This window comes from Alligator mississippiensis, chromosome 13, assembly GCF_030867095.1.
Source record: "Alligator mississippiensis isolate rAllMis1 chromosome 13, rAllMis1, whole genome shotgun sequence".
Lineage (NCBI taxonomy): Eukaryota > Metazoa > Chordata > Crocodylia > Alligatoridae > Alligator > Alligator mississippiensis.
In genome coordinates, this window is record NC_081836.1 from 46,392,964 (window position 1) to 46,417,881 (window position 24,918).

A 24,918-nucleotide genomic window follows, 5' to 3' on the forward strand; every position below is an offset into this window, starting at 1 on the left:
TGAGCCTGGCTGCTGCTCAGTTACCACTTCAGCTGATAGTGATTGGCACTGTCAGACCCCATTGGAAAACCTCATCCACCTTTGACTACTCTGAGTTTTGGTAGGACCCTGAGGAGCAACAGAAAGAACTCAGAATATTGTCCCTTACAAGTAAATCTTGCTCATACTTGCCTCTGCTGTATATTTTCAGGTGCACTCACAGTTGGCCTTGTGCGACAGTGTCAAACCATCCATGGACGTGACAGGACCTGTATTCCTCCACGGTTGCCTCCAGAGTGGGTTACTACATTATTTTTCATCATTATGGGAATCATTTCACTGACTGTCACATGTGGTTTGCTGGTGGCTTCCCACTGGCGAAGAGAAGCTACTAAATATGCCCGCTGGATAGCATTCACTGGAAGTAAGTGACTTCAGCTATGCAGTAAGTCTGCATGTAGGACAAACTGGGAGAGGCTTTTTAAGAAGAAATCTGGGTGGGTAGCGTTACCAGAGACCAGTGGTTAAATGCTGCTGTTTGACAGCACACTTTTCCCCCTCTGAACTCCTGCTCTGCAGAAAGAAACTTCTTTTTAAAATCAAAGGTTTGGCATATAAAAGTGCTGAAACAACCAGGAGAGATTAAGATGGGAGCCTTTGAGATCCTGGTTCTGTGGTCACAATGCTTGGTACTTGCTGAGGCCAAGACAGGAGAACGAAGTGCAATTTAGGACTAGCAACTCTTAGCTCCTTGGGAAGTGTCCGAGTGAGACACAGAATTGAGCCAGGTTGGGGTAGGCTACTTGAGTCATATGACTCGGGTTTTAGCCAGTGTCTGGTGCTCCCATCTTGTTGCCTTCCCCTTCCTGCCCCCCACCCCTTCCATCCCAAGAGGAAGAAGAAGTTGATGGCTCTGGCCCCTTCTGCACCCTCCTGGGTTTTATCGTCTCATGAACACACTATGCAGGGTTGATGCCACCTTAGACTTGATTTGTTCTTGTGCAAGGTGTTTGTTCATTTTAGTGAGAAATGACACCTGCATTCTAAGTGATCTGGGGCTGCAGGACACCTCTGTCTCATAGTGCCATGAATTATTTCCATCCCCATCCTTTCCTGGTGACACTTCCTCAGCTGGAGGCTGATCAGGGTAGCATGCTATTTTCCTGTCTTTTCCTACTGTTGAGCTGTTTCTGAGCAGGTTGTCTCTTCTCCTGATAGCCCATGGTTGGCCTCCCTTAACAGGAATGCAACCTCATATTTCTGTGCAGAGAAGCCCATTCTGTTAGCTGTCTTAGCAGAAAAGAAAACCACTTGTGGCAAGGCAGAGGAAGACATTACAAAAATAGTCAGACTCCCCTTTCAGGGAGAGGGGGAGGCTGTTACAGGCATCCCCTTGCTGCAAAATGGTTTTAGTGTTTCTATGGTCATTATGGAGGCCTGCAAAAGACTTTAGATTCTAAGGGGGGAAACAAAAAAACTGAGGGCTTATAAATTGGCTTGAATTCTGAAAAACAATAAGAAAATTAACTAGAAAATAAAAGCTTCCGCTCCTAACTGAAGCGCAGACTAGCTTTGGTTTGGCAAAGACTTGTGACATTCTTATGTTAAGGGACTTAAACTGCTCATTGTAAAACACAACCTCAGCTGGAACCATCCCACTAAGGCACCTCTGTAATTAAAGCCATTGCCTCCAATTTCTCTGCTGTATAACGTAGCTCTTGCGGACAATGTAGGGTTAATTTATTAAGTTAAATCCATTGTAACTGTTTTCTTCAGTGAACTACCTATAAATAGCAAAAATCTGGTGTTTAAAACAACACATTACAAAAGTGTTTGAGATGAGCTGGATTTAAAATACTAAAGTAAAGGGGTTATTTTCCTGAAACTGAATGTTAACAATAGAAAATATTAGAGTGTATCTACAGTGTTTTTGTTTCTGTGCATTGGGTTTTCAGTTTCAGAAACATGATTTTTAAAGATATCTCCATCCTCAAAAACACTTTGCTTTAGTTTTCTAAGACTTTGCTGAATACGTGAGCTAAAAAGTCTGATGTCTTGAAATCTCCTTTTTTCTTTGCAGGCTTTAGACTGAGATAAGTCTAATGTGTCCATATTCATTAATAGAATAAATACAGAGATGCAAAAGTGTATCTTCCCCATTCGTTCTGACAGTCTGCTTTGAGCAGTTTTTATTAAAAGGTTCTCTGTTAGATTTGTTTTATCTTAAACCAAAATTATTCATAATCCTAGTAAGAGATTCCTGCTGTATTATTGAAATCTAAAATTCAGCTTCTAGTATCTTAAAACCCCTTCTGAGACTCTTTTTTTAACATAAGCTTTGACTGCTTACTCAGACCTAAGAAAAATTCTTACAATCATGTTAATGGGATAAAAAAAATCTTTTACTTCTAGATCCATAGTGAATGGAAGCCATGGCTATCTGACTACTTTTTCATGTGAAATGAGTCTGTATGAATGACTTCCCTGGTTCACCCTAATGGGAACCCTAATTAGCAGTCTATGAAGAGAAGTATATATGGCTGAGCCCAAACAATTAAATGTTGTTTTGGGGAGGGGGTTATTTTGTTTCAGAAACTTGTGCTGTTTAGACAGATGGAGGGGAATCTTTGTGGCTGTTGTATCTGCTTGCAGGTAATTTTGAAGACTACAGAGTCTTCAGCTGCTTGCCCACTTTTTTTCTTGCTTCGCATCATTATTAGAACATAATGCAAGGCCATTATATGGACCTTCCCACAGGGTTGGCAGTACTTTGATTGCAAGCTTCCTGCTTTCAAAGAACAGGTTGTTGATTTCATCAAAAAAATCACTGAAGGAGAGGCTGTGAGGATGATTTTAATTGGGTGAGATAGTGACATAGATATTAAAGTGAGTGCCCTAAAATAAAGGTCTTGGAATGCTAGGTGAATTTGGAGGAAAGAATGACTAAGTAAAATCTTGGGCATTAGAACCTGACTTACTCCAGTGACCTTGTTTGGACTGCTCCAAACTTACAAAGAGATTAATTAGACCTTGGTGGTTTGGACCCTCATTTACCATATAAGCTTACATAATAGGTGGAACTAGTAGCATGATGCATTAAGGTTGCTCAGCACTTTCTAGTCTAAGAAGAATTTTTGCTTCCTTATACTTATGGCAAATATAAACCATTAGGCTGAAATTTATCATGCCATGTGTCTGCCTCAGGCTGAAAATGCAGCTTTCTCCCCACATTAACAATAATAAAAGTAATTCTTCCTTTGGAAAAACTCTTAGCATTTTTGGCAGGGCTTGCTTTTAATATAAGGGAGACATTTTTGTTGTCCCCATGGAAAATCTGCCCCAGCTTGGTCAGATGTAAGTCTCTGAAGGACAGTTGGTCAGGACTGACCTTTTTAGAGATCAGCAACTAAACTTCCACAGGCTTCTCTGGAAACTGGGTGTGTTCCAGCACAGGACTGAGGAGGACTTCCCTGCAGTTGCGCCTCTGGGCTGTTCTAGGATTGGGCAATTGAGCTAAGAGCAGGAAGGCTGTCTTCCTTGTGTTCTCAGAGGCTGCACTACCACCATCTGAGCCCAGGTAGCATTAAGGAGGAAAAAGCTGCATAATTTGAATGCAGATAGAATGAGAGCAAGACCTGCAGAGGCAGTAGAATTAGATTGAGTGGAGAAGACTAGACATTAGTATTGGGTGCTAACAGGGAGTTGGACTTGAGAGGTGGAAGTTAAGACAGAGATTCAATGGGTTGGGTGAAGCAGGTGAGGAGAGATGGATTTGATAAGGGACTTGAGTGCAGGAGGAGCAATGGGGCTAGCTAAGTTAAGAACCTGGAATGAGGGCAAGGGATATGGATTTTATTAAGGTTGGGGTGGGAGATTTTGGATTGGGATGAGAATGGACACTGAAGAAGCAAGAAGAATCAGGCTGAGATTGGATTCTGTGGGGCAGAGAGAGTGTTCAGCTTTGGGGAGAAGGGGCAGAAGTGTGATGTCATGGGAGGGGGGGCCTGCTGTAGATCACCAGACGAGGAGGAAATGGTAGATGAGGCTTTCTTCAAACAGCTAGCGGAAGTTTCCCGATCACAGGCTCTGGTTCTCATGGGGGACTTCAGTCACCCTGACATCTGCTGGGAGGACAATACAGCGGTTCCTAGGCAATCCAGGAAGAGTTTTTGGGGACAACTTCCTGGTACAAGTGCTGGAGCCGCCAGCTAGAGGTTGTAATCTTCTTGACTTGCTGCTCAGAAGTAGGGAAGAATTGGTGGGGAATGGACTAGTAGAGGGCAACTTGAGCAGCAGTAACCGTAAGATAATTGAGCTGAGGATCCTGAGGAAAGGAAGGATGGAGAGCAGCACAATAAGGACCCTGGACTTCAGAAAAGCAGACTTTGACTCACTCAGGGAACTCATGGGCAGAATCCCCTGGGAAGCCAGTCTGATGGGGAGAGGAGTCCAGGAGAGCTGGCTGTACTTTGACAAAGCCTTGCTGAGAGTACAGAAACAAACCATCCTGATGTGCAGGAAGACTAAGAAAGTATGGCAGAAGACCAGCTTGGCTTAGCAAGGAATTCTTCAGTAAGCTAAATCACAAAAAGGAAGCTTATAAGAAGTGGAAACTTGAACAGACAATTAGGGAGGAGTGTAAGAGCATTGCTCGGGCATGCAGGGATCAAGTCAGGAAGGCCAAAGTGCAATTGGAGTCGCAGTTGGCAAGGGATGTGAAGGGTAACAAAAAAGGTTTCTACAAGTATGTCAGTAACAAGGAAGATCAGGGAAAATGTAGGTCCCTTACTGGATGGGGAAAGTGACCTAGTGACACAGGATGTAGAAAAGACTGAAGTACTCAATGCCTTTTTCACCTCAGTCTTCACAGACAAGGTCAGCTCCCAGACTACTGCACCTGGCAGCACAGTTTGGGGAGGAGGTGAGCAGCCAACAGTGACAAAAGAACAGGTTATGGAGTATTTAGAAAAGCTGGACATACACAAGTCCGTGGCACTGGATGGGATGCACCCAAGGGTGCTGAGGGAGTTGGCTGATGTGACTGCAGAGCCACTGGCCTTCATCATTGAAAACTCATGGTGATCAGGAGAGGTCCTGAATGATTGGAAAAGGGCAAACATAGTGCCCACACTTAAGAAGGGGGAAAAAGGAAGATCCAGGGGACTATAGACCAGTCAGCCTCACCCCAGTTTTTGGAAAATCATGAAGCAGGTCCTCAAGGAATCCATTTCTAAGCACTTGGAGAAGCTAATTAGAAACAATCAGCATGGATTCACCAAGGGCAAGTCATGCCTGACCAACCTGATTGCCTTTCTCTGATGAGATGACTGATTCTGCGGATGTGGGGAGACCATCAGATGTGATATACCTTGATTTTAGCAAGGCTTTTGATATCGTTTCCCACAACATTCTCGCAGGCAAGCAAAGTACTGGCTGGATGAATGGACTGTATGGCGGCTAGAAAACTGGCTAAAGCATCAGGGTCAGAGGGTAGTAATCAATGGCTTGATGTCTAGTTGGCAGCCAGTATCAAGTGGAGTGCCTCAGGGGTTGGTCCTGGGGCCAGTTTTATTCAATATTTTCATCAACAACCTGGAAGATGGGATAGAGCAGTGCTTCTCAAAGTGGTGGTCCACGGACCAGCGCCGGTCAGTGAGCCACCGGTCGCCAGTCCGCAGTGAGTTGCCAGGGAAGAAAAAAAATATATTTTCAGAAGCATAACATTGATGTGTCATAGCACCACAGTTCGTACGTTCCAACACTCGACGTCATGTCGTGTGAGGTGAGGAAAGAGAAAGAAAGAGCTGGTTGCGCATTTGTGTAGTGCTGTTGCACGCAGTTGCTGCCACTGGCTGAACCAGGCACCAGTCCCTGGCCCACTGGAAAAAAAATTTCCGGTCAGCCACATGAGAGGGTTTGAGAAGCACTGGCATAGCAAGTTTGTATTTGATACCGGGGTGGGGCAGATGGAGTAGAAATCTCATGAGGTTCAACAAGGACAAGTGCAAAGTCCTGCACTTAGGACAGAACAATCCCAAGCACTGATACAGGTTGGGGGCTGACTGGCTGGGCAGCAGCTCTGCAGAAAAGAACCTGGGGTTTACAGTGGACAAAAAGTTTCATGTGAGCCAACAGTGTGCCTTTCTTGTGAAGAAGGCTAATGGCATACTGGGCTGCATTGGTAAGATTGTTGCTGGCAGGTCAAGGGAAGTTTTAAGAACTGACTAGACAAAACTTTGGCTGGGATGATCTAGTGAGGTAAAGCCCTGCTTTGAGTAGGGGTTGGATTAGATATAACCTTCTGAGGTCTCTTCCAACCCTAATTTTTTATGATTCTAAGTGCCTGTGTCCATCAGAGCACATCTTTCCTCAAGAGCCTGGAATGGGGAAGAAAGTACTCTGGAATCTAAACAGTTGTATCTATTCACCTCTAGTGCTGGTCCACATAAGAAATTTGTTTAGCCATCCCTCAACAAAGGTCGGTCTTCCCAGTTCTTAGTCAGATGGTAGATGAATCTGATTAAAATCAAGTCAGTCTTTCCAGGTGAACTAGTCAGGACAGATTAAAAAAAAAAAAAAAATCAGTGCAATCCAATATGAGACTGTTACGTGGAGAGGATCCAGATCCAATCATAGCAAGAGCCTCTTAGCCACTTCCAGGTGACTTGCCTTCCAGTGAATTGAGCAGAGGAGAATCTGTGATCAATTTGTTCCCTTTACATCCATATCCTCTCTGTTAATTGCTTTTTGTCCTAGCTACCTTCTTAGCAATTTTGGAAATAGTTTTCAACACTATATCATAGAGTTTCATTCCAGGAGTTTCTGAAGTCTCAAGGCTTCAAACATTGTGCTAATGGGGGGCGGGGGGGTGCATATTAAGTGTTTTGTTGAGGCGTTTTTGGTGAGGGGTATTTGTTTTGGTGTGGGGTCTTTGAAGGACACATGTTTTGATTTGTGCAAGACAAAAGTGGGCTTGCAAATCTAGAGAGTCACTAGATTGAGATGTTCTAGAGCCACCCTTTCTTCTTGAATCACTTCTGCCTTTTTCTACAGTGAGTGGGACTAACATCCACAGGTTCAGGCCTTGTGGAGCAGAGAGGTACTGTTAAGTTCCAAACCTTGCCTTTCTGCATCCTCCTTCCTATCTCATTTTGGGAATGAGATTCCTGCTCGCAAGGCCACCTTTTTTCAGAATGTGCAGACTCTGTTTGAACTTGGTTTGTAGGGAAGGTTTTCCCACAACAAGGATTCTCTTATTAGTATTTCCACCTTCTGCAAGAAAGGTGATTTGAAGCTCATCCCAAACATAAGAAAGAAAGTCTTCCACCATTTCCCTGGATGTTGGTGATTAGTATGATTACCCCCATCCCCCTCATAGGGTGCTATTTCCACATGTCAGTCAGAGCTACAGGAAACACCCAAGATTTACAATAGAAGGCTTTTGCCACCATTTCAGTGCACTTCCTTTCAGCCTATAAATAGTTCCAGAAGTATTTTCAAAATGTATGAATGGCAGTTGCCCAACTTCAGCACTCCGGTATCCAGGTATCTTTCATGTTTGGATGATTGACTTATTAGTGGTCAATCCCCCCCCAAAAATCACATTAGACAACTCATGTGACTTTTGCTCAGCTAGGGATGAAAATAAGCACAAAAAGTCTACATTGATACCATTTAAAAAAACTTGAGTTTATAGCCATTTGACCTCAGCTACTACTTACTTATCACAAGGCACTCCTCAATATTTTAACTGCATGCAAAAGTTTTTGAGAGAGAACCAAGACAACAAAAGAGGTTTACCTAATACTGGAAAGACGCATGTTATTGTGCAACCATGCGACTTCAGACACTAAGCTTCTATATGTCAGTTTGGGTTGGGACAATGTATAAACTTGTTAGACCTTGATAGAAGTGCTCTACTCCTTTGGTTGGGGATAGGTGCTCACAGTCTGCAAAGATGCCCCCTTTTTCTCTCCTGCTATTAATAGTGACCTGGTCATAGATGCTTCAAGCAAGGGCTGGTATTCACACCTGGAGAATATGAAGTTTCAGTTTCAAATTGGGGAAGCCTCTATTTTGAACCAAGTGTATGCATTGAGCATGTCGAGCAGCATTTCCCAACCTTTTTCACTCTCTGGAACACTTACATGGCTTCTTCCACCCCATGGCACACTGGCCAAGTGGGGTAGGAGGTAGTGAGTGGCCAAATGCCGTGGAGGGGGAGATCAGGTGGCAAGCAGCTGAACACCCGCAGATTGGGGTGGGGAGGTAGCAAGTGGCAGGACGCTGTGGAGCGGGTGGCGTGGCTTTTGAATCACTGGCTGGAGCCACGCCCCCCAGGTTGTCTGGCTGCACGCAGCAGCAGCAGGCGAGGAGTGTGGCTCCAGCCCAAAATGCTGCGGCACACCTGGACATGCCTGACGGCACAGCAGTGTGCCATGGCACACCAGTTGGGAAATGCTGAAGTAGAGAGCTGCACAGCATAAGTGTACAATTACCATGTACCTTTTGAGCAAGAAAAACACGACCAAATCAGTTCTACTGTGTCAAGAAAGTCCATTGTGGAGTTCCTGTTCTTCCCCTCCCCCCCCCTTGCAAAAAAATTGCAGTAAGGCACATTTAATCTCCTTGGGGTAAGAAACATATTAGTAGATACCTTCAACAGAAGCCATTTCTCTATCACAAGTGGTCTTGGAAAGGTGGCATCCAATATATTTTGTATATGGGGAACACCCATGTTGGATGCCCTTACCATCACTGAACAAGAAATGCCTAAGGTGTTGTTTTGGTGTAAGTTAAAGCCAAGGTTCTGTTATAGACTTGTTCCTGTATATGTTTCCCCAATCTGACAAAATACTAGGGATGTAGAAGCAGAATTGTTTCACAGTGATACTTATACCAGGTTGGACAAGACACTGTTGGTATATCAACCAATGGAAGCTCTCATGTCAATGGCCTATAATCCTTTTTTATTAAAAAAAAACCCCCAAACAAACAAAAAAACCAAAAAAACCCTGCCTTTACAGAATTGCAGGTAACTTTTGTATTCAGATACTCAGTTATCTCGTATGGCTAATCTCTGGCTATGCTCCCTTGGGAGCTCCATCTGTAAGAAGATTCTTTCAAGACATACAGGGAAAGAGCCTAAAAAAGCACTTACCAGGAGAAAGGTAAAAGTCTTTTGCATATAGTACCAAACAAATCTGTTACACACTCAGTAATTCATGTGATTTTTTTTTTTTTTTTCTCAAATTTTTGCTATACTGAAAGAACTGCACCAAGAATGTCTGTTAGCTTGGTTAGAATTCATTTCACAGCAATATCAGCTTTTCATCTTCAAACCCAAGGTAAATCAGTCTGTACGCATCTATTGTAAGAAGAGTCCTCAAAAGGCTTTATCGGACCTTATCCATTGATTCGTGATGTTATTTCATTTTAATGTAATCCGCATCCTCTCCTGATTCATGGGACCTTTAAGTTTGAGTCTATGGCTTCCTGTTTTTCCTGTCTCTCCTGCTACAAAACTATATTTTTAGAGCAATAACTTTAGCCTGGAGAGTTTTAGAATTGCAAACCTTGATGAAACATCCATGATATGCCAAATTCCATAAGAATAACGTCTCTTAGTGAGCACATCCAAAATTCAGGCCCAAGACTATTTCAGCCTTTCATTTAAATCTGGCTCTTTCTCCTGATATATTCTTTGTGAAGCCTGCCTCACATGGGATGAAAAAAAGGTTTTATTCCTTCGATATTTACAGAGCCCTGCCCTTCATTATTGCTAATATGAATATATCAGTCCAATGGCACTGTTAGCAAAAAGTCTCCAACTTGTGTGTATGCATGTTCCAATGTAGGTGTACATGCCATATCTCAAAGAAAATCAGTTACTATGGGGGTAAGTAATAGTCGTTTGCAAATTATTTCGTATATATTCACGAGGCCGTTAAAAACTTGGTAACTCTGTGATTCTTGAAAGTAACAAAGCAAAAATAGCCTTGAAAATCCAAGTGATGATTTCAGTGTTCTGAAGGCATTTCATGTGAGCGTATTGTTGTTAATGTCTTCTTAGCACTTTTGTAGAGAACTAGAACTTTTTTTTCAGGTGGACAAACTAGATGGAATAGGAAACGCATTGAGTTCTAACAGTGACTCATCCTGGGCATGCTTTTGCAATTGTTACTAATTACATATTATCCATTACTAATTATGCACTATCAAACATTGTTACCTGGGCCATTTTAAAAATAAAACTCTTTCCCATGCTGATACAGATTTATTTAAACATATCCAAGAATCTTTTCTATAGCTAACCCAGTTATGGATTTTTTTTTTTTACCATTAAAATAGGAAATTTGATCCTTCAGCAAAAAACGAGAACAAAACTTATCATGTGGGATAATATTGCTCTATAGAGGTGTGAATTAAAGCACCTTAATAAACGATATAGTATTCAAATACATTCAGATTCACTTCATAAAAGAAATTAATCAGCTGCATCTCAAAGTAACAGTTTGCTAGCTAGGCAGTCTGTAGACTTATAATTTAGGATCTATTTAAATTGCACCGGAAGTGCACTGCACAGCAACTTCTTTTACACCAAAACAACACCTTAGGCATTTCTTGTTCAGTGATGGTAACGGCATCCAACATGGGTGTTCCCCATATACAAAATATATTGGATGCCCCCTCCCCACAACTGACTGGCAGAGGGGCCCCACCACTCGTTTCCTGCTCCTGATTGACCAAGAGGCAAAAACCATGGTTTTAAATATCCCATAGTGTTTTTGTTTTCTGGATGATCAGCAGCAAATGTCAGGGGGCCCTTTTGGCCAATCAGCAGTCAGAGGCAAAAACCACGGTTTTAAACAGGCCACAGCTTTTGCCACCCAGCTGATCAGAAGCAAGCAGCGGGGCCACTGGGGCCCCTTCGCCAATTGGCAGCCGGGGGAATGCATGGTGAAAAGCAAGATTAAAGAAGCTTCTGTGCAGTGCACTTCCCAAGTGGTTTAGGTGGATCCCTTCTTAATCAGTGTCTTGTCTTCTACAAGAGCTGCTACATTAAAAAGAAGGTACAAGCTCCATCTAGTGGCTTATTTGGCTCTGAATGATTCAGTTAAATGCTGTTCTCTTAAATCTGAAGGATTAATCTAATTTTGCTAGACCCAGGTAGGTGCTCTGCATATCTGCTAATCCATGAAAACAGCTGCTGTGGTAGGGTGTGCACAATTTTTTGAAAAAAGCTGCTTGGTTGATAGTTTGAAGTTATCGGATTCATTGTACGTGAGACCTAAATTCAGAGTTTAAAAGTCTTCTTTATAAAACCACTGATGATGTTTTCTCCCAAAGCTGAGCCCTGCATTGTACCATTCATAAGTTGTTGGGTTTTTTTGGTTTGGCTTGGTTTTTTTTTTTTTAATGTAGAATTACTTGAGGTCTTAAGGGATGTGAAAAACCGTCTAACACTGGTAAGCATCAGGTTTGTTGAGCTTTTTTTTTTTTTTTTAAAGTGTATATATGCAAAGTAACACATAAGGAAAGAATCTGAACATCTGAGAGTTTTTGTAAATGCATTTAACTAGGCATATTTTAAAATATAAATACAACATTGTTCAGGTTTGCGTGAGCGCCGTTCACGTAATGGTACTAGAAAGGTCCAGTTGTGGGCAGTATGGGACTGGAGGAACTGCTAACATTTTGTCTCTGGAGGTAACAGTAGCTGGCATCCATACATGTTTTTCATAAGTTGGGAAGGTGAAGTAGGGAGTAGAGCTTCCCTGGAGCTGCTGGACTTTCTATCAGCTCTCAGTGCAGTAAGGTGCTAGTATTAATGACCATTATTTAGGTAAGGCCAGAACTGTATTTTGAGGTTGGCTAAAATTTAAAATGGAACAGAGGGAGGGAAGATGTGTTTGTGTAAGTAATGCATGGGGGGTTTTGGGTAGGGAAATGGGTTTAATTGTTGAGTAAATAGATGTTAGATACAACTTTAAAAGCTGTTTTATAATGAGTATACTGGAAATGTAGTCTAATTTTGTGGAACTAAAGAGTATTAAAAAAAAAACCTAATAGATTATTTGTATGACTTCACCAGTTGAAATTCTGCAACCATCCACTAGTATTTTTCATCTACTAGTACATTCTTAAACACAGCATTGAACAATCAACGACTAATCTTTTAAATAACAAACTCCCCTGGCAGACATCAATTTAAACATGCAGTGATATCTGAGGAATATTATCCCAGATCCCCAAAATTGCAGATCCTGCCATGCCTTGCAGATGGTTGAGGAAGAACAAAGCATACAAGCCACAAATACAAATGACTACAAACCAGCTATAAGGATGTTCCACATTTAACAAGTAACCTCTTTGTGGGTGGTTGGCCATTTTATCTTATGATAATTGCTTGCATGTGTGACATGACAATTTATTGCACAATTAACATGTTAATCATGATAAATGTAGCCTCTGCTAGGAGTTGAAGAGACGCATGTTACCTCATTGAATATCTTGTCTGAAAACCATTTTATGCAGGATTCATATGTTCAGTATTAAGCAGGTACATGAACTTATTTACAGAAACGAGGAGGATGTAAGCAGATGCACAGACATATCTGTGTCATTGGTTTGAACAGAGTACAAAATAGGGTTACCATACCATCCAGGTTTTCCCGGACATGTCCTTTTTCTGGGTCCTCCAATATCTGCTTGGGCGGTTTTGAAATCTGAACAAATGTCTGGGATGTTGCTGTGCTTCACTGGTACAGACCCGGGGAGGGCAATTGGAGGCAGGGGGTACCATGTGCATCTGTGTATGCACATGGCCAGCATGCAGCCAGGCAGGGTAGTGGAAGCAGTCTCTGCAGCTGGATGAAGGTAAGTCTGTGGGGAGTGGGGGTTGGAGGGCCAGGGTTTGGGGACTGTTGAGGGGGGAGGTGGAGAGGTTGGGTGTGTGAGGGGTGGCAGGTGACTGCTGACACTGGGGTATGGTATCTAAACATGAGGCTGCAGCAGGGCACAGGGGCAGGGGGGAGGTGCCTGCCCCTCCAGCAGGGAAAGGGGGCAGGAGGGGCCTTTGGGGGGGCAATGGGGAGTTGTGCTGCCAGGCTAGTGGCACCAGGAACCGGTGCCCATGCTCACAGGAACAGGGCACCTGGGGAAACACTGCAGCAGGGAGGGGGGCAGGGGGTGTAGCCAGACCACCTGGTGCAGCATAGGAGCCCCAGCCTGGGCCCAGGAATACTATAGCTGTCCCCTCCTCCCTCCAGCCTGAGCTGGGGCCAGACTTACTCTGCAGCCACTACATTTGGGCCTGGTCAGGATGGGGGCAGCTGGAGACCCTCTCTGGCAGTGCTGGGTGGAACAGAGGGGCTGTGGGCTGGGAGTGAGGGGTACCAGCAGGGCTGTGGGGACTGTGGGTGGGGAGTGAGGGGCTAGGGGTCAAGAGTGCAGGGTGCTGGCAGTGCCGGGGGCTGAGGGTTGGCCAAGCTCCTGCCCTTCACTCCCCAGTGCGGCGGGGGACGGGATAGGGAGTGAGGGGCACTGGCAGGACCAGGGGCCTGTGGGTCAGGATTGAGGGGTAGCAGCAGGGATGGGGAGCTGCGGGTTGGGACTGAGAGTCACCTAGCATAGCCGAGTGGGGCAAGGGACTGTGAATTAGGAGTGAGGGGCACTGTTAGGGCCAGGGGTCTTCAGGTCAGGAGTGAGGGAGAGCACCAGGGACAGAGGGCTGCAGGTTGGGTGTGAGAGGCACTGACAGAACCAGGGGGTTGTGGGTTGAGAGTGAGGTGTCCCCCTAACAGGTGTCCTCTTTTTTTTTTTTGAACTGGCAATACGGTAACCCTAACTAAAACACTGCAAAGGATGTCGGTCAATAGTAAAGTCTGAAAGAATGTGAAAAGTGTAATGAAATTTTTTAATTACTATTTTTATAGTGACTCTTTGTATGTGTCTCTCCACAAAGGAATATGTGTTGTTTACCGCATAAGTTATACATATGAATTCACCTATTCAAGTGAAATAAAAATCAGGTTTTTGGTGCTTTGCATCTATGAAAGGTGATCTTGGACCCTTTTACAGAGAAGGTTAGATCTTAATCTGAAAGCTTTTTGTTGCTCTAATAGAGTATCTTAACGCTTGGGTTACAATGGTATGTTTTAATTAACCTAAAGAAAAATACAATGACAAACAATGAGTGTGTTTTCTATTTTTAGCAAAGCATGTACTGAAAATATGCAAATCTATTGTGTGGAAGAATAGGAGAGGGCAACTACATTTGGGAAAAGACAACCCTTTGATAATGGAAAGTGAGTTTCTTCAGCGTTTGAATGTTAATTTACATTGACTTTGGGGGAAAATGATTGTCTAAAATTGAACATACGTAATCTATGATTAGATTCATGAATGGTGAAAGAAATGCATCTTTAAAAACTCAATCTTTCTGTAATGGTGATTTATTTTTTTTTTTTAATGCTCTTCTTAATATGGTTTAAATGATTATCAAAGTGGAGTTCTTTTTACCTTCCTCTAGAAGATTGAGCATGGTACATCCTTTGTGATTACTTTCTTCTAGATGAACTTGTTTGGCATTGATTTACCTCAGTCCTCCCATAGTTAGTACAGAGCAAAATATTGATAGTTCACTCTTTTCTGTACTGCCCTATGAACTGAGGGAAACAATTCAAGAAAATAGTAATTATTTTTATTTATTTATCTTTCAGTGATCCTATTCTGCATGGCAGCCCTAATATTTCCAATAGGATTTTACATCAATGAAGTTGGAGGTCAACCATATAAATTGCCCAACAATACAGTGGTTGGGTCTTCATATGTACTGTTTGTCTTATCCATTTTCTTTACAATAGTTGGACTTCTATTTGCTGGCAAAGTTTGTTTACCTGGCTGATGAATGTCTGAACTTCATGACTTTTATTTTGGAAGAGAGCAAGACATCAAAGTTGCATTCTCTGGAGGATGCCTAGATCAGACTATCAAATACTAACTGAAAAGAGGAATGCTTTGAATTGTTCTCACTATGCACTTTGGATAAAAAAGGAGAGCCTTTCCCATAACCAAATACAACGCTGACTAATCTCCTGAGCATATTAATGCAGTCAGGTCTGCACTGTGATAGGAACTAGTGAAGAAGAATGCTTTACACTGAGAAGCATATTGCCCCATGTTACTGTACCATACCTGTTTTTAATGTCTAACAAATTGAAAGTAAAAGTATTTATGAACTTTGTGGTAGACCAGAGGGTTGCAAAGGAATTCAAGTGAGGCTGGCCTCGCTGTTTAGGAGATTAGTGTTTTACATCTTCCTTCTGACGAGCAAAGCCTTTGGCACCAAAATGGATCCGTCTTGCATTACTGCACCAAGAAGCCAATAGATCAAAACATGTTCTCTAAAATGTATGTAAGAACAAAATGACATCCCACCTACTCCCCTGGGCCCCAACGCCTCAACTGTAGAAAAACGCTAAGACATTTTAGGGGAAAATTTTTCCTTATATTTATATAAAATATATATATATTTTGCTGATGCAGTATACAGTGTGTGTGTGTATGCGCATATCCACAAGGATATGGATATACACACAACAGTTCCTGGAAGAGAACTCAGAATGCTTTGCTAGCAAAACACTGTGGTGTGCAAAACTAGAACTCAATAGAAAAAAGCCATTTCTCTGAAGGCCACATAGCTGAGAGTCTTCAGTTTACCTCATTCTTTGTAGCAGCCCTTGATTTTAACAGTTTTTTGTAATAGGTACAAACAATCCCATGCCTTTCTAGGTGCAATTTTAAGTTAAGCTAAAATTCTTTGTATGGTAATTTATTTGTATATGAGGATAGAAGGTGAAATCATGTCATACCTTAAAACCCTAATTTTGGGAAACTGACACTATTCACTATTTAAATTATTGGCAACTGTTGTACAGGGAGTCTCTCCTTTCTTTCTTTCCTTTCTTTCTTTCTCTCAGTACATTGAGTGCTTTAATTTATGTTCAAGCACAGCAATTTACCACAGATGACTATTCCTGTAGAGGATATAAAATGCAGTGTTTAGGTCAAACTATTAAAGAAAATTCTCTAGTAAAAATGGATTAATTTATTTTCATTTGTGAAAATTAATTTAATCTATCTTTATCAAAATGAGTAACATAATTGTTATTGTGTCTGTACGCCTTATTGTCGATATCAAATATGGACTTAAAAGTCATTTACATTCAGAGAACATGCTCTCCCCTGAAATCAGTTTGTGTATTGTTTAAATATGAAAATCAAAAAACTTTGGATGCATGTGTCATGCTGCATCTGAATATTCAGTGATTTGGATCTGGCAGTCCTTATTCCTTTAAAAAAAACAAAAGCACCTCTATTTCCCCCCCCCCCCCCCCCCAAAAAAAAAGAACGAACAAACAAACAAAAACTTTTGGTTGATGTCCCTCAATTTGCCTGCAGGATCAAGCCCTATTTCTAGGTCTTTGTAATTTTTATCTCTTTTGTGGGGAAATAGTGACACAAAAACAAGTGACATGAAAAGCAACACAACAGAGTGACAGTCCAAATGTATTTGGTGTTAGTTACATTGTGGCAGCTATGCTTTTATAAGGAAAAATGAATCTGGATGCATTTTTCCTTGGGAGGTGCTTTAGAAAATTACTTATGATTTATTTTGGTGTGGCTGGGAGTGTGGGGGAAGTATGCTGGATAACCTCAAGTGTTAGAAATGGGACGCCTCATGCAATTACCTTAACTATGTGCCATTGAAATTTCTAACTGTTTTCTTCAAAGTGTTTTAGTGAGGAAAAATGAATTGTGTATCATAATTTCTCATTGGCATTTTTTTGGATGAACATGTCTCTGGAGTGTTTGTTCTATGATTTATTTTATTTCATTTCATTTTTTTCAATCGGTTCACTCACAGGCCAAAAGAAGCTATCACTGAAAATCTGTAAATGTCAAGTAAAGTTATTTATATCTGTATTTTTGAAAAAGCATCCAGTCACCTGCCTGGTTTTGATTTGGTTCCTAATTTTAGGTCCATATCCTACAAGTGAATGGGCATAGGCAACTGGAACCTTATGATGAATAAAAAGAAACCTCTCCATAGATCCAATTGCAAGGCTTGTGCCTGAGTTTGCAGTGTTATCGCTGGTGTGCCCTGACATGAAGTGTTTCAATTTTTTAAAATTAAATTAAACTATGAAAAGCTTTTTTTTTTCTTTTTCACAAATGACAGTTATCTGTAAATAGTTCCATGATGTATTTTAACTGGAACCCAGGCATGGGGTGGAGAGAGTTTCTCAGCTGCTAAGAATTGTCCCCATGTTTACTTGTTATAACAACATTCTATATAACGTTGTTCATTTAGGCTTACAGTAAATATATTACCATTTTAATAAAAAATAATTTTATCTTGGAGCATATCCAGTCCACGAGGGGCTGGTTGCAGTTATCCAATCTGCCAGTGCTACAGCTATGAATCATTAAGAGACTGCAGATTCACCTAGCAGGATGTTTGTTTCAATGTTTTGGGGGGGCATCCTTTTTTTTTTTCTTTTTTAAAGTAAGAGTAATCCATGCAAATGAAGAGACAGTTGTCAACAGTTGCTTTTAATAAAGTCACTAAGTACTATATAGTACAGTATTAATTTATAGCAGAAAAGCATATCTTGTAAACTGTATATAAAACACTGTTCTATGGTGCAATCATTTGTCAAACTTATGTCTGTTACTTTTTGTTTTTTAAAGTCGTGTGCATTCTCTTCATACCTAAGAGCATCACTGTAAAATCTGCTGAGTACTATTTATAGGTTTTATTTGCACAAGGATTAGTTCTAAACTACAGGACGTTCATGTTGAACATGCCTAAACATCTGTAGACTTTCAAGTCCATTAAAAACAAACGTTTCCGTATGAATCTTCTCCAAAGGTAATCCCTATATGTCGTTGAGTGTTTTATGTAAACTTTTTATGTAAACTTTTTCTGACTCTGCCACCTTCCTCCACTACTTTGTCTTTGTTTTTTTAAATTAAAGGACAGCTCATTTTTATTATAGGTCCCCCCACTCCCTTCCTTGGTCTTCATCTGGTCACCAGAAAGGCTTGCTGTCACCACCTGATGCAATGTTATGTAAATACTTCCTGAGCTAACACGAGCAAGTTCCGGGTCAGAAGCAACCTCCGTCAGCTTTGCCTGCCTGGCTGCCTGCAGGCGGCCGGACCCAGCGGCCGGGCTGGCGGTTTTGTTTTCGGTGTTTTGTTAGTCTCCCTCGGGGCCGAGCGCCCCTTCCCCGCGCGGGGTCGCTGTCACTCCTGCAGGCAGCAGCAGAGCCCGCCCCGTGTCCGTCCCCCGCCCCGCGCTGCCCCTTCACGAGGAAGGACGGGGACAAATATGATGGAAAAAGGGGGCTGCCACGAGTCGCGCCCCCCCCCTCCCCCGTTCGATTTCTGATTGGTTCGTGACCGGTTTCCAGACAAACGTTACTGCGGACTGTACGCAATGAACACGATGTTCTTCACTTGTATTTTTGTTATTGAGCAAGTTTATCGAAATAAATTGTCTACTAAAGCGCCTGGTCCCCCGGCTCCGCTGATTGGGGGGGGGGGCCCGCGGACCGTGCCACTCACGACCCGTCCCTTCGCTCCGCGCGCCCGGCGGCGGACCCCGCCCCGACTAGACGCCGCAGACCAGCGTCTGCCCCGCCCCCGACACAATGGTTCCTTCCGTTTCTCCTGGCAACGCGGCGGCCTGGCCCCGCCCCGCCCCGCCCGCAGTCCCGCGGCTGCCTCTCGGGCGCGCGGCGGGGTGCGGCCCCGGGACTGGCCCCGCGGGGGTGTCCTCGCACCTCAGCCCCGGCCGCAGCGCAGGGATTTCTAGGTGAGGCGGCCGGGCCCCTCGCCCCCAGCCTCGGGTGCTTAGCGCAGCGGCTGCCCCCGGGTATAAAGTAGCCGCATGCGGGTGAGTGGCGGTGGGGATGCGGAGTCCTGGGTTTTGGGGGGCATCCCTTGAGGGCCGCTCTGGGGGAGCTGTCGGCCGCGCAGGATGGAGCGGGGTCGGGCGCGCTGGCTGCAGTCGGGCGGGTAAGTCGAGTCACGCTTCTCGGGGCCGGAGCGTCGCTGTCTCCCGAGCTTCCTTGCACCTGGACAGACCCCTCTGCTGCAAAGCTTTTCTTCTCGGAGAGTTTACCTTGCTCCAGCACCCGGGCTGCCGCCTCTTCCAGCAGCTTGAGCTGCACCTTCGTGACTGGATACAGCCCCAACAAGCGAGCAACTTGTTGCAAATAAATGCCTATGTAACAAAAATATTGGTGAATTATTCATACTGCTAGGGTATTATTATTTTTTTAAACTTGGCTATATATACCCCCAGCAGTGCTACATCTGTGATTTCTATTTATCTGAATCCTGAGGCAGCGATGCCTTGGATGGGTGATCTCTTTTCTAACACTTGTAAAGTCTGTCCCTGATTGACATTCTCTTCTTTGATGTGTCCGTTTCTTCTTTAGAAGGTTAAGTCTAAGCACCATGGATGTGCAGACCAGAAAAATGGCACAGTTACTGGATAATGATCTGTTCTTGGAAAAAGTCGGGTAAGGATATTGCAGAATCTTTAATGGGGAGTTCTTAAATGAAAGACACGCTTGTATGGAATTGTAAATTTATATATTTTTTCCCCTTAAATAGTATATGTACTGTATTTGGGATGCTAAAAATGAGTCCTTACTTGTCAAATATGTGCAAACCAAAATGTTTAGCTAATATAAGTGACTAACATAACAATGGTGTTTTCAGTGTTCAAACACTTATTCAGTTGAGACAATTGGATTAAAAAACTTACTGGCTTACTCTGTAGGGTAAGCGGGGGCTCTGATGGACCATCAGAAAGAGGTCTTCCATCCCGGCGAAATGTTACAATAACAGATTTGGAGCTTGACAATGGATTGTTGGTTACACATGTCAACCAAACACAAGACCTGCTGGTAAGCAATTTTACCAAGTAAATACAATCATTTTTAAATTATTGTATACCTGTTTTAATTATTTAGATAAGAATAAATTAAGAAAAAGGAAAGGAGACCGCTATGTTAAGATACTTGTTATTGCTAATCTCAGTTATCAAGGCATCCTGCTCCTTTACCCATCTAACACCCTCAGCACCCTCCAAATTGCACAAAAAACTGCTGTTAAAGTACTTGGCCCATCTTTCTGATTGGATCATGCCCTTCCCTCTCACCTCTGAATTGCTCCATTTGAGGTGCAGACAGAAGTGACAATTTTTGCCTGATCTGGCTGCAGAAAGCAGTTTATAGCTATGACCAAGCACAAGTGCATGGCTTCAGACAGCTTAAAAAATGGCAGACCCCTCCTTTCATAAAATATCAGATGAAGACGTTTCAAAATGTAGCATTTTTTGTAACTTGTATCTGGGGAGCTACTAGCCTGTGGCTGTTTTCAGAACAGGAGAGGCCAAAGGGAGCAGAGGGAATTCAGCCTGTGGGGTTTTCAGCCCCCCCAAGAGGGCTTCAGCACCAGCTGGGGAGCCCCAAGAATGAGCTGTCTGTTGCCTTTTCCCCCCTTCCCATTCTGAAAACAGCAAGCACTGGCAGAGAGCCTGGCCATTGCTATGGGAACTTGGCTGCAGGCTCAGATTTCCCTCAGCCCTGGAACCAGCAGTGAACTTCTGTTTGGTCTGGGGTGCTGTAACTCAGAATGCTTTGCCGAACACATTCTGAGTTACAGTTGGGAGCTGCCCTTCTGTCTGCACCCTTGGTTCAGGCTTCACATCCAAGCTTCTAAGCCATATGTAATTTTTTATCTGCTCTGGTCTTGTTCTGAATTACCCCATGAGCAGAGTCAAGATTTTGTAAAGCGGGGTGTGAAGCAGTGACTGGCACTGCAGGGGTGGCTGTACCTTCACTTCCAACTTCCCTGCTGTCTTTCACTGGGATAGGCAGACCATTGGAGCAGCAGCCTTGGACCTTTTTTAAGGCCCTGAATCAAGTAAGAAACTTCCCTACCCTGCTCTTGGCATCCCCTCTCTTCCCTCCATATTCAGCAGCCAGAGCTGCTTCTGCCCTGCTTCAGCCAAGCTGCACAAGGAGCCAGGCTCAGCTGGGGCAGCAGTGGCAGGCAGATTCTCCCTTGTGCCTGTTCCCAAGCTTGAGGGGAACACCTGGGGTGGATTGGACAGGTAGGAAGAACCCACTCGCCACCACTGCTGCATTCCTGGGCTGAACTCAGCTCCCTGCAAAACCTAGCTAGAGTGGGGCAGGAACAGCTCAGGAGCAACCTCCACCCCTGGGCAGCTGAAGACAGAGGAAACAATGGCAGTGGTAGGCTGGAGGTGGGGAGTGGAATGGGAGAGAAGGGGTGGCATGCTGCTGAGAATGGAGCAGAGGACAGAGGGAGGTTTCTTACCAGACTCGGAGACTTTAAAAAGACACTGGCTGCTGCTCCCATGGCATGGTCTGAAAGGGGGGGTTGTGACCATGCCACTGCACCCCCTTTGGATCTGCCCCTGAATTGTCCCCTTTAGTTCAGTACTTTGCCAGAAGTATCAGCCTTACCTAATCATTTGTTAGTTATTTACTCAGATGTTTCTATGGCTTCATCTATACTGTGCCTATGCATGGAACACCCTTCTTGATTTCATTCACAAGGCTTCTGTTCTCTCTGCCTCTACTTTCAAGTAAAAAATCTGTAAGTTTCCCTGGGTCTTCACAAAGGCCTTGAATGCAATCAGGGATTTTTTTGAGTAAACTTTTTAATTGGAAAATGATACTTTGTTGAAATGAAAAATTCTAGTAGGAGCATCAGTTTTAACAAAATCTTTGGGAATGCTTCTCAGGTACAGGTTGGAAGTCTGATCTAAGCATTAGGGATAGACTGACCCCCATCTACAACCATGAGGCTTAGAATTGTCCATTTATTAAGGTTCTTGAATTTGGTTTCCTCACAATACAATCAAGCCCCTACTGTAAGCAGGCCGAGCAGTGACCTGGACCTGTTTTTCCTATATCCCAAATGAGTATGCTACCACAGGGCTATAGATCTGGTGTTTCTGTGGCCAGTAAATGTTTAGTTCATTACCCAAAATTGAATAGCTCCAACAGAATAGGCTGAGAGAGATCCATTCTATAATAACTAATGGTGTTGTGGGTAGGGCACTTCCTGAGAATGAAGAAGAGCCAAAATAAAATTCCTGCTCTGAAAAATTTCAGGTTTCAGTTTTGTCCAGATGCAGAACAAGAAAAAACTGAAATCTCAAACATTTTCATACAAGAGAACTTTTTCCCACCCGGCTCTATTTACAACTGCAATAAGCAGTTAGAAAATAACTTCAGTAAGCAATTAAAAACTATCTATATCTCTAATTGAAGATCCATGTTAAACTTATATCCATGACCTAATGGATCATGATTCATGACTGGTCTACTGCTTTTTTCTTAAAGAGAAACAAACGTGAAAAAGAGTGGAAAAACTTGAGCTTCTTTCTCATTCTATAAATAATTAAGTTATTGTGGACCAGTATAATGAAGAGGGATGACAAAATAGTGACCAATTATTTATTTGTGTGAATTGCATATCAAAAGGAAATACCATATTTACTCAAATAGATAACCCTGATTATAAGACAGCCCCCCTGGTAATTAGATTCTGTATATGGAAAGTTGATAAATTTATTATAATTTTCCAGGTATAAAATTTAATTATTGGAAGTTTGCCACGAATTTGTTCCCCCTCCCACTGCTACAGCAGGGAAAATAAATCTGGGGCGTCAGGTAGCCCTGTTGCGCTCTCCTTCCCTGCAACTTTTCCCTGGCAGCCCCTTGCCCCTCTCCTTACTGTCAGATCTTGCTCTCCCTGAGCACATGGAAGTGAGGAGCAAATTTGAAAACAATAACCTTGAAATGAAAAATGGCTGCAGTAATTTACATATAGTACCTGTGCACTTAGATAATCTAGAATTGATGTATGCTACCTTTTTTGAAACTGCTGCAAGTTTTAATACAGGTACTACATAAACACACTTTTAAGCAGCACTTTTGTATGTATTTAAATGTAGTACAAACTTTTTTTTGCCAAAATATATATTTCTGTATAAATAAATACCTATACCTCTATGGACCTGTCTTGTCACTGATATGGTTCACTTGACAATCCAAAACACACATCTACAGTTGCATCATCATCATCATCCCTGTTACAATAACCGCACCATGCTCCCGCACACCCACATGCCCATCATCCTCTTCTTGAACAATTACAATCACGTGAAACTGCCTCCATTTCCCACCACTCTCCCCTCCCTCTCGCACCCCCCACAATCCTCCTTCTTCCCTCCCTGCTCCTTAGTCCGCATCATCTTTGTCATCCCCTTCCTCCCCATCATCCTTATCGCTCATCCCCTCTTTGTCACTGTCATTGTCCTCTACCTTGTTGTCGTTGTCATTTTCTCTGGGGGAGGATCTTGTTTCTGAACAGTCTGTGCCAGTCTTTTCTCTTCCATGCACCCTCGGCCATCTTCTCCCCATCATCCTTCTTTTGTCTTCCTTGTAGTATACCTTCGGCTCACTCATTCCCATTCTGATGCAGTCCTTGACTGGAAGGTTGGAGTGTCTATAAATGAGCAGGTTCCTGGTCTTCCACAGGGCATTCCTGAAGCAGGAGATGAATTGGTCAAAGCAGGCTACCTAGAGTCCTTGCTGATTGGTCATGTGTCTAAACAGTACATCTCTGGTCAGGGTCTTGACCCCAGTAACCATCATGAGGAGTATGACTACTCTTCTCCACACCTCCCTGGTGCGTGGGAAGTTCCAGAAGAGGTGGCTGATTGTTTCCTCCTTCTACCAGCAAGCTTGCCAGGGGCAGTTTGATGGGCCCCTCTGCCCTTCTCTGCGTCTCCGTGCCCACACGAGGAGTGCCCAGTGGGCTACCTGGCAGGTCAAGTCTCTGTGTTCCTTCTGCAGGTCCTTATGAAAAATACATTCTCGCACAACCTGGCAGTTGTTGCTAAGTAGTATGTCCACGGGCGACAGTCTGTCCCTTGCCCTAACCGCCTCCTGCATTTTACAGTGTTTTTTCAGGGTCACTGAGTTCTTGTTGTGTAACTTGTATGTGTTCTGGAAGTTCTCCAAGACCCTGTAGAACAGGGGCAGACAAAATATGGCCTGCTAGGTCATTCTATACAGCCCAGGGGGCCTCTCCATTACTGGCCCATGGTTGCCCCTCTGAAAGCCAGTGGGAGATGAGGGCTTTCAGAGGTCACATGCCATTGGACCAAGCTGGCTCTGTTCTTCCACCTCTGAGGGGCTCCCAGCATGCCTGGAAGCTGTGAGGATCCATGTGCAATCAGGCCGGGTAGGCTCTGTGCCACCATGTGCAGCTCCTGGTACTTCCAGGAGCCACTACCATTGGGCCAGGCTGTGCTGGCTGTATGCCAGTATGTGGGGCTCCCAGCAGTACAGGCAGGATCTGCATACCTTTGGGCCAGTCTGGGCTGGCTCCATGCCAGCATGTGGAGTTCCCGGCACTGCAGCTGCGAGCTGTGTACCTTCAGGCTGGGCCAGGATGGCTCTGTTCCTCCACATGGGGCTCCCCACTGGACTGCTAGAAGCCTCATGTGGAGGCATGGGGCCAGCCTAGCCTGGCTCAATGTCATGATTCCTGCCTGCTGTGCTGGGAGCCCCACATGTTGGCACAGAGCTAACCTGGCTTGGGGCTCAGGTATGTGGCAGTAGGCTGACTGGGCTGGCTCTGTGCTGCCACACGCAGCTTCCAGGACTCGGCCAGAGCCACATGCTGCCGGGGTGCTCTGCCTGCCGCAAGCCATAAGTTCCCTGAGGGCCTACCACTTGCTGCTGCTGCTGCTGCCAGTGGTGGGGCATATGGCGGGAGGCCCATACCCACACAAAACCCTCCCATACAATC

At 43.8% G+C, this 24,918-nt stretch overlaps 2 protein-coding genes across 8 annotated transcripts in view; both read left to right on the forward strand.

Annotated features, from left to right (window-relative positions):
- MOSMO (modulator of smoothened) overlaps positions 1-18,559 on the forward strand; it is a 49,575-nt gene extending 31,016 nt beyond the window's left edge. The window contains exons 2-4 of one of the 2 annotated variants that reach the window (XM_014610657.3): positions 191-403; positions 14,196-14,288; positions 14,703-18,559. In XM_014610657.3, the coding sequence (XP_014466143.1) occupies positions 191-403; positions 14,196-14,288; positions 14,703-14,887 (491 nt within the window). In that variant the 3' untranslated portion in view covers positions 14,888-18,559. The remainder of the gene's footprint in view (positions 1-190; positions 404-14,195; positions 14,289-14,702) is intronic. The other variant, XM_019494811.2, reaches the window with a different exon arrangement.
- Positions 18,560-18,745: 186 nt separating this feature from the next.
- The window catches only part of VWA3A (von Willebrand factor A domain containing 3A), a 76,667-nt gene continuing 70,494 nt past the window's right edge, over positions 18,746-24,918 (forward strand). For 5 of the 6 annotated variants that reach the window (XM_019494772.2, XM_059716825.1, XM_014610682.3 and 2 more), the window contains exons 1-3: positions 18,746-18,946; positions 19,494-19,577; positions 19,841-19,967. In XM_019494772.2, the coding sequence (XP_019350317.1) occupies positions 19,513-19,577; positions 19,841-19,967 (192 nt within the window). In that variant the 5' untranslated portion in view covers positions 18,746-18,946; positions 19,494-19,512. The remainder of the gene's footprint in view (positions 18,947-19,493; positions 19,578-19,840; positions 19,968-24,918) is intronic. The other variant, XM_019494771.2, reaches the window with a different exon arrangement.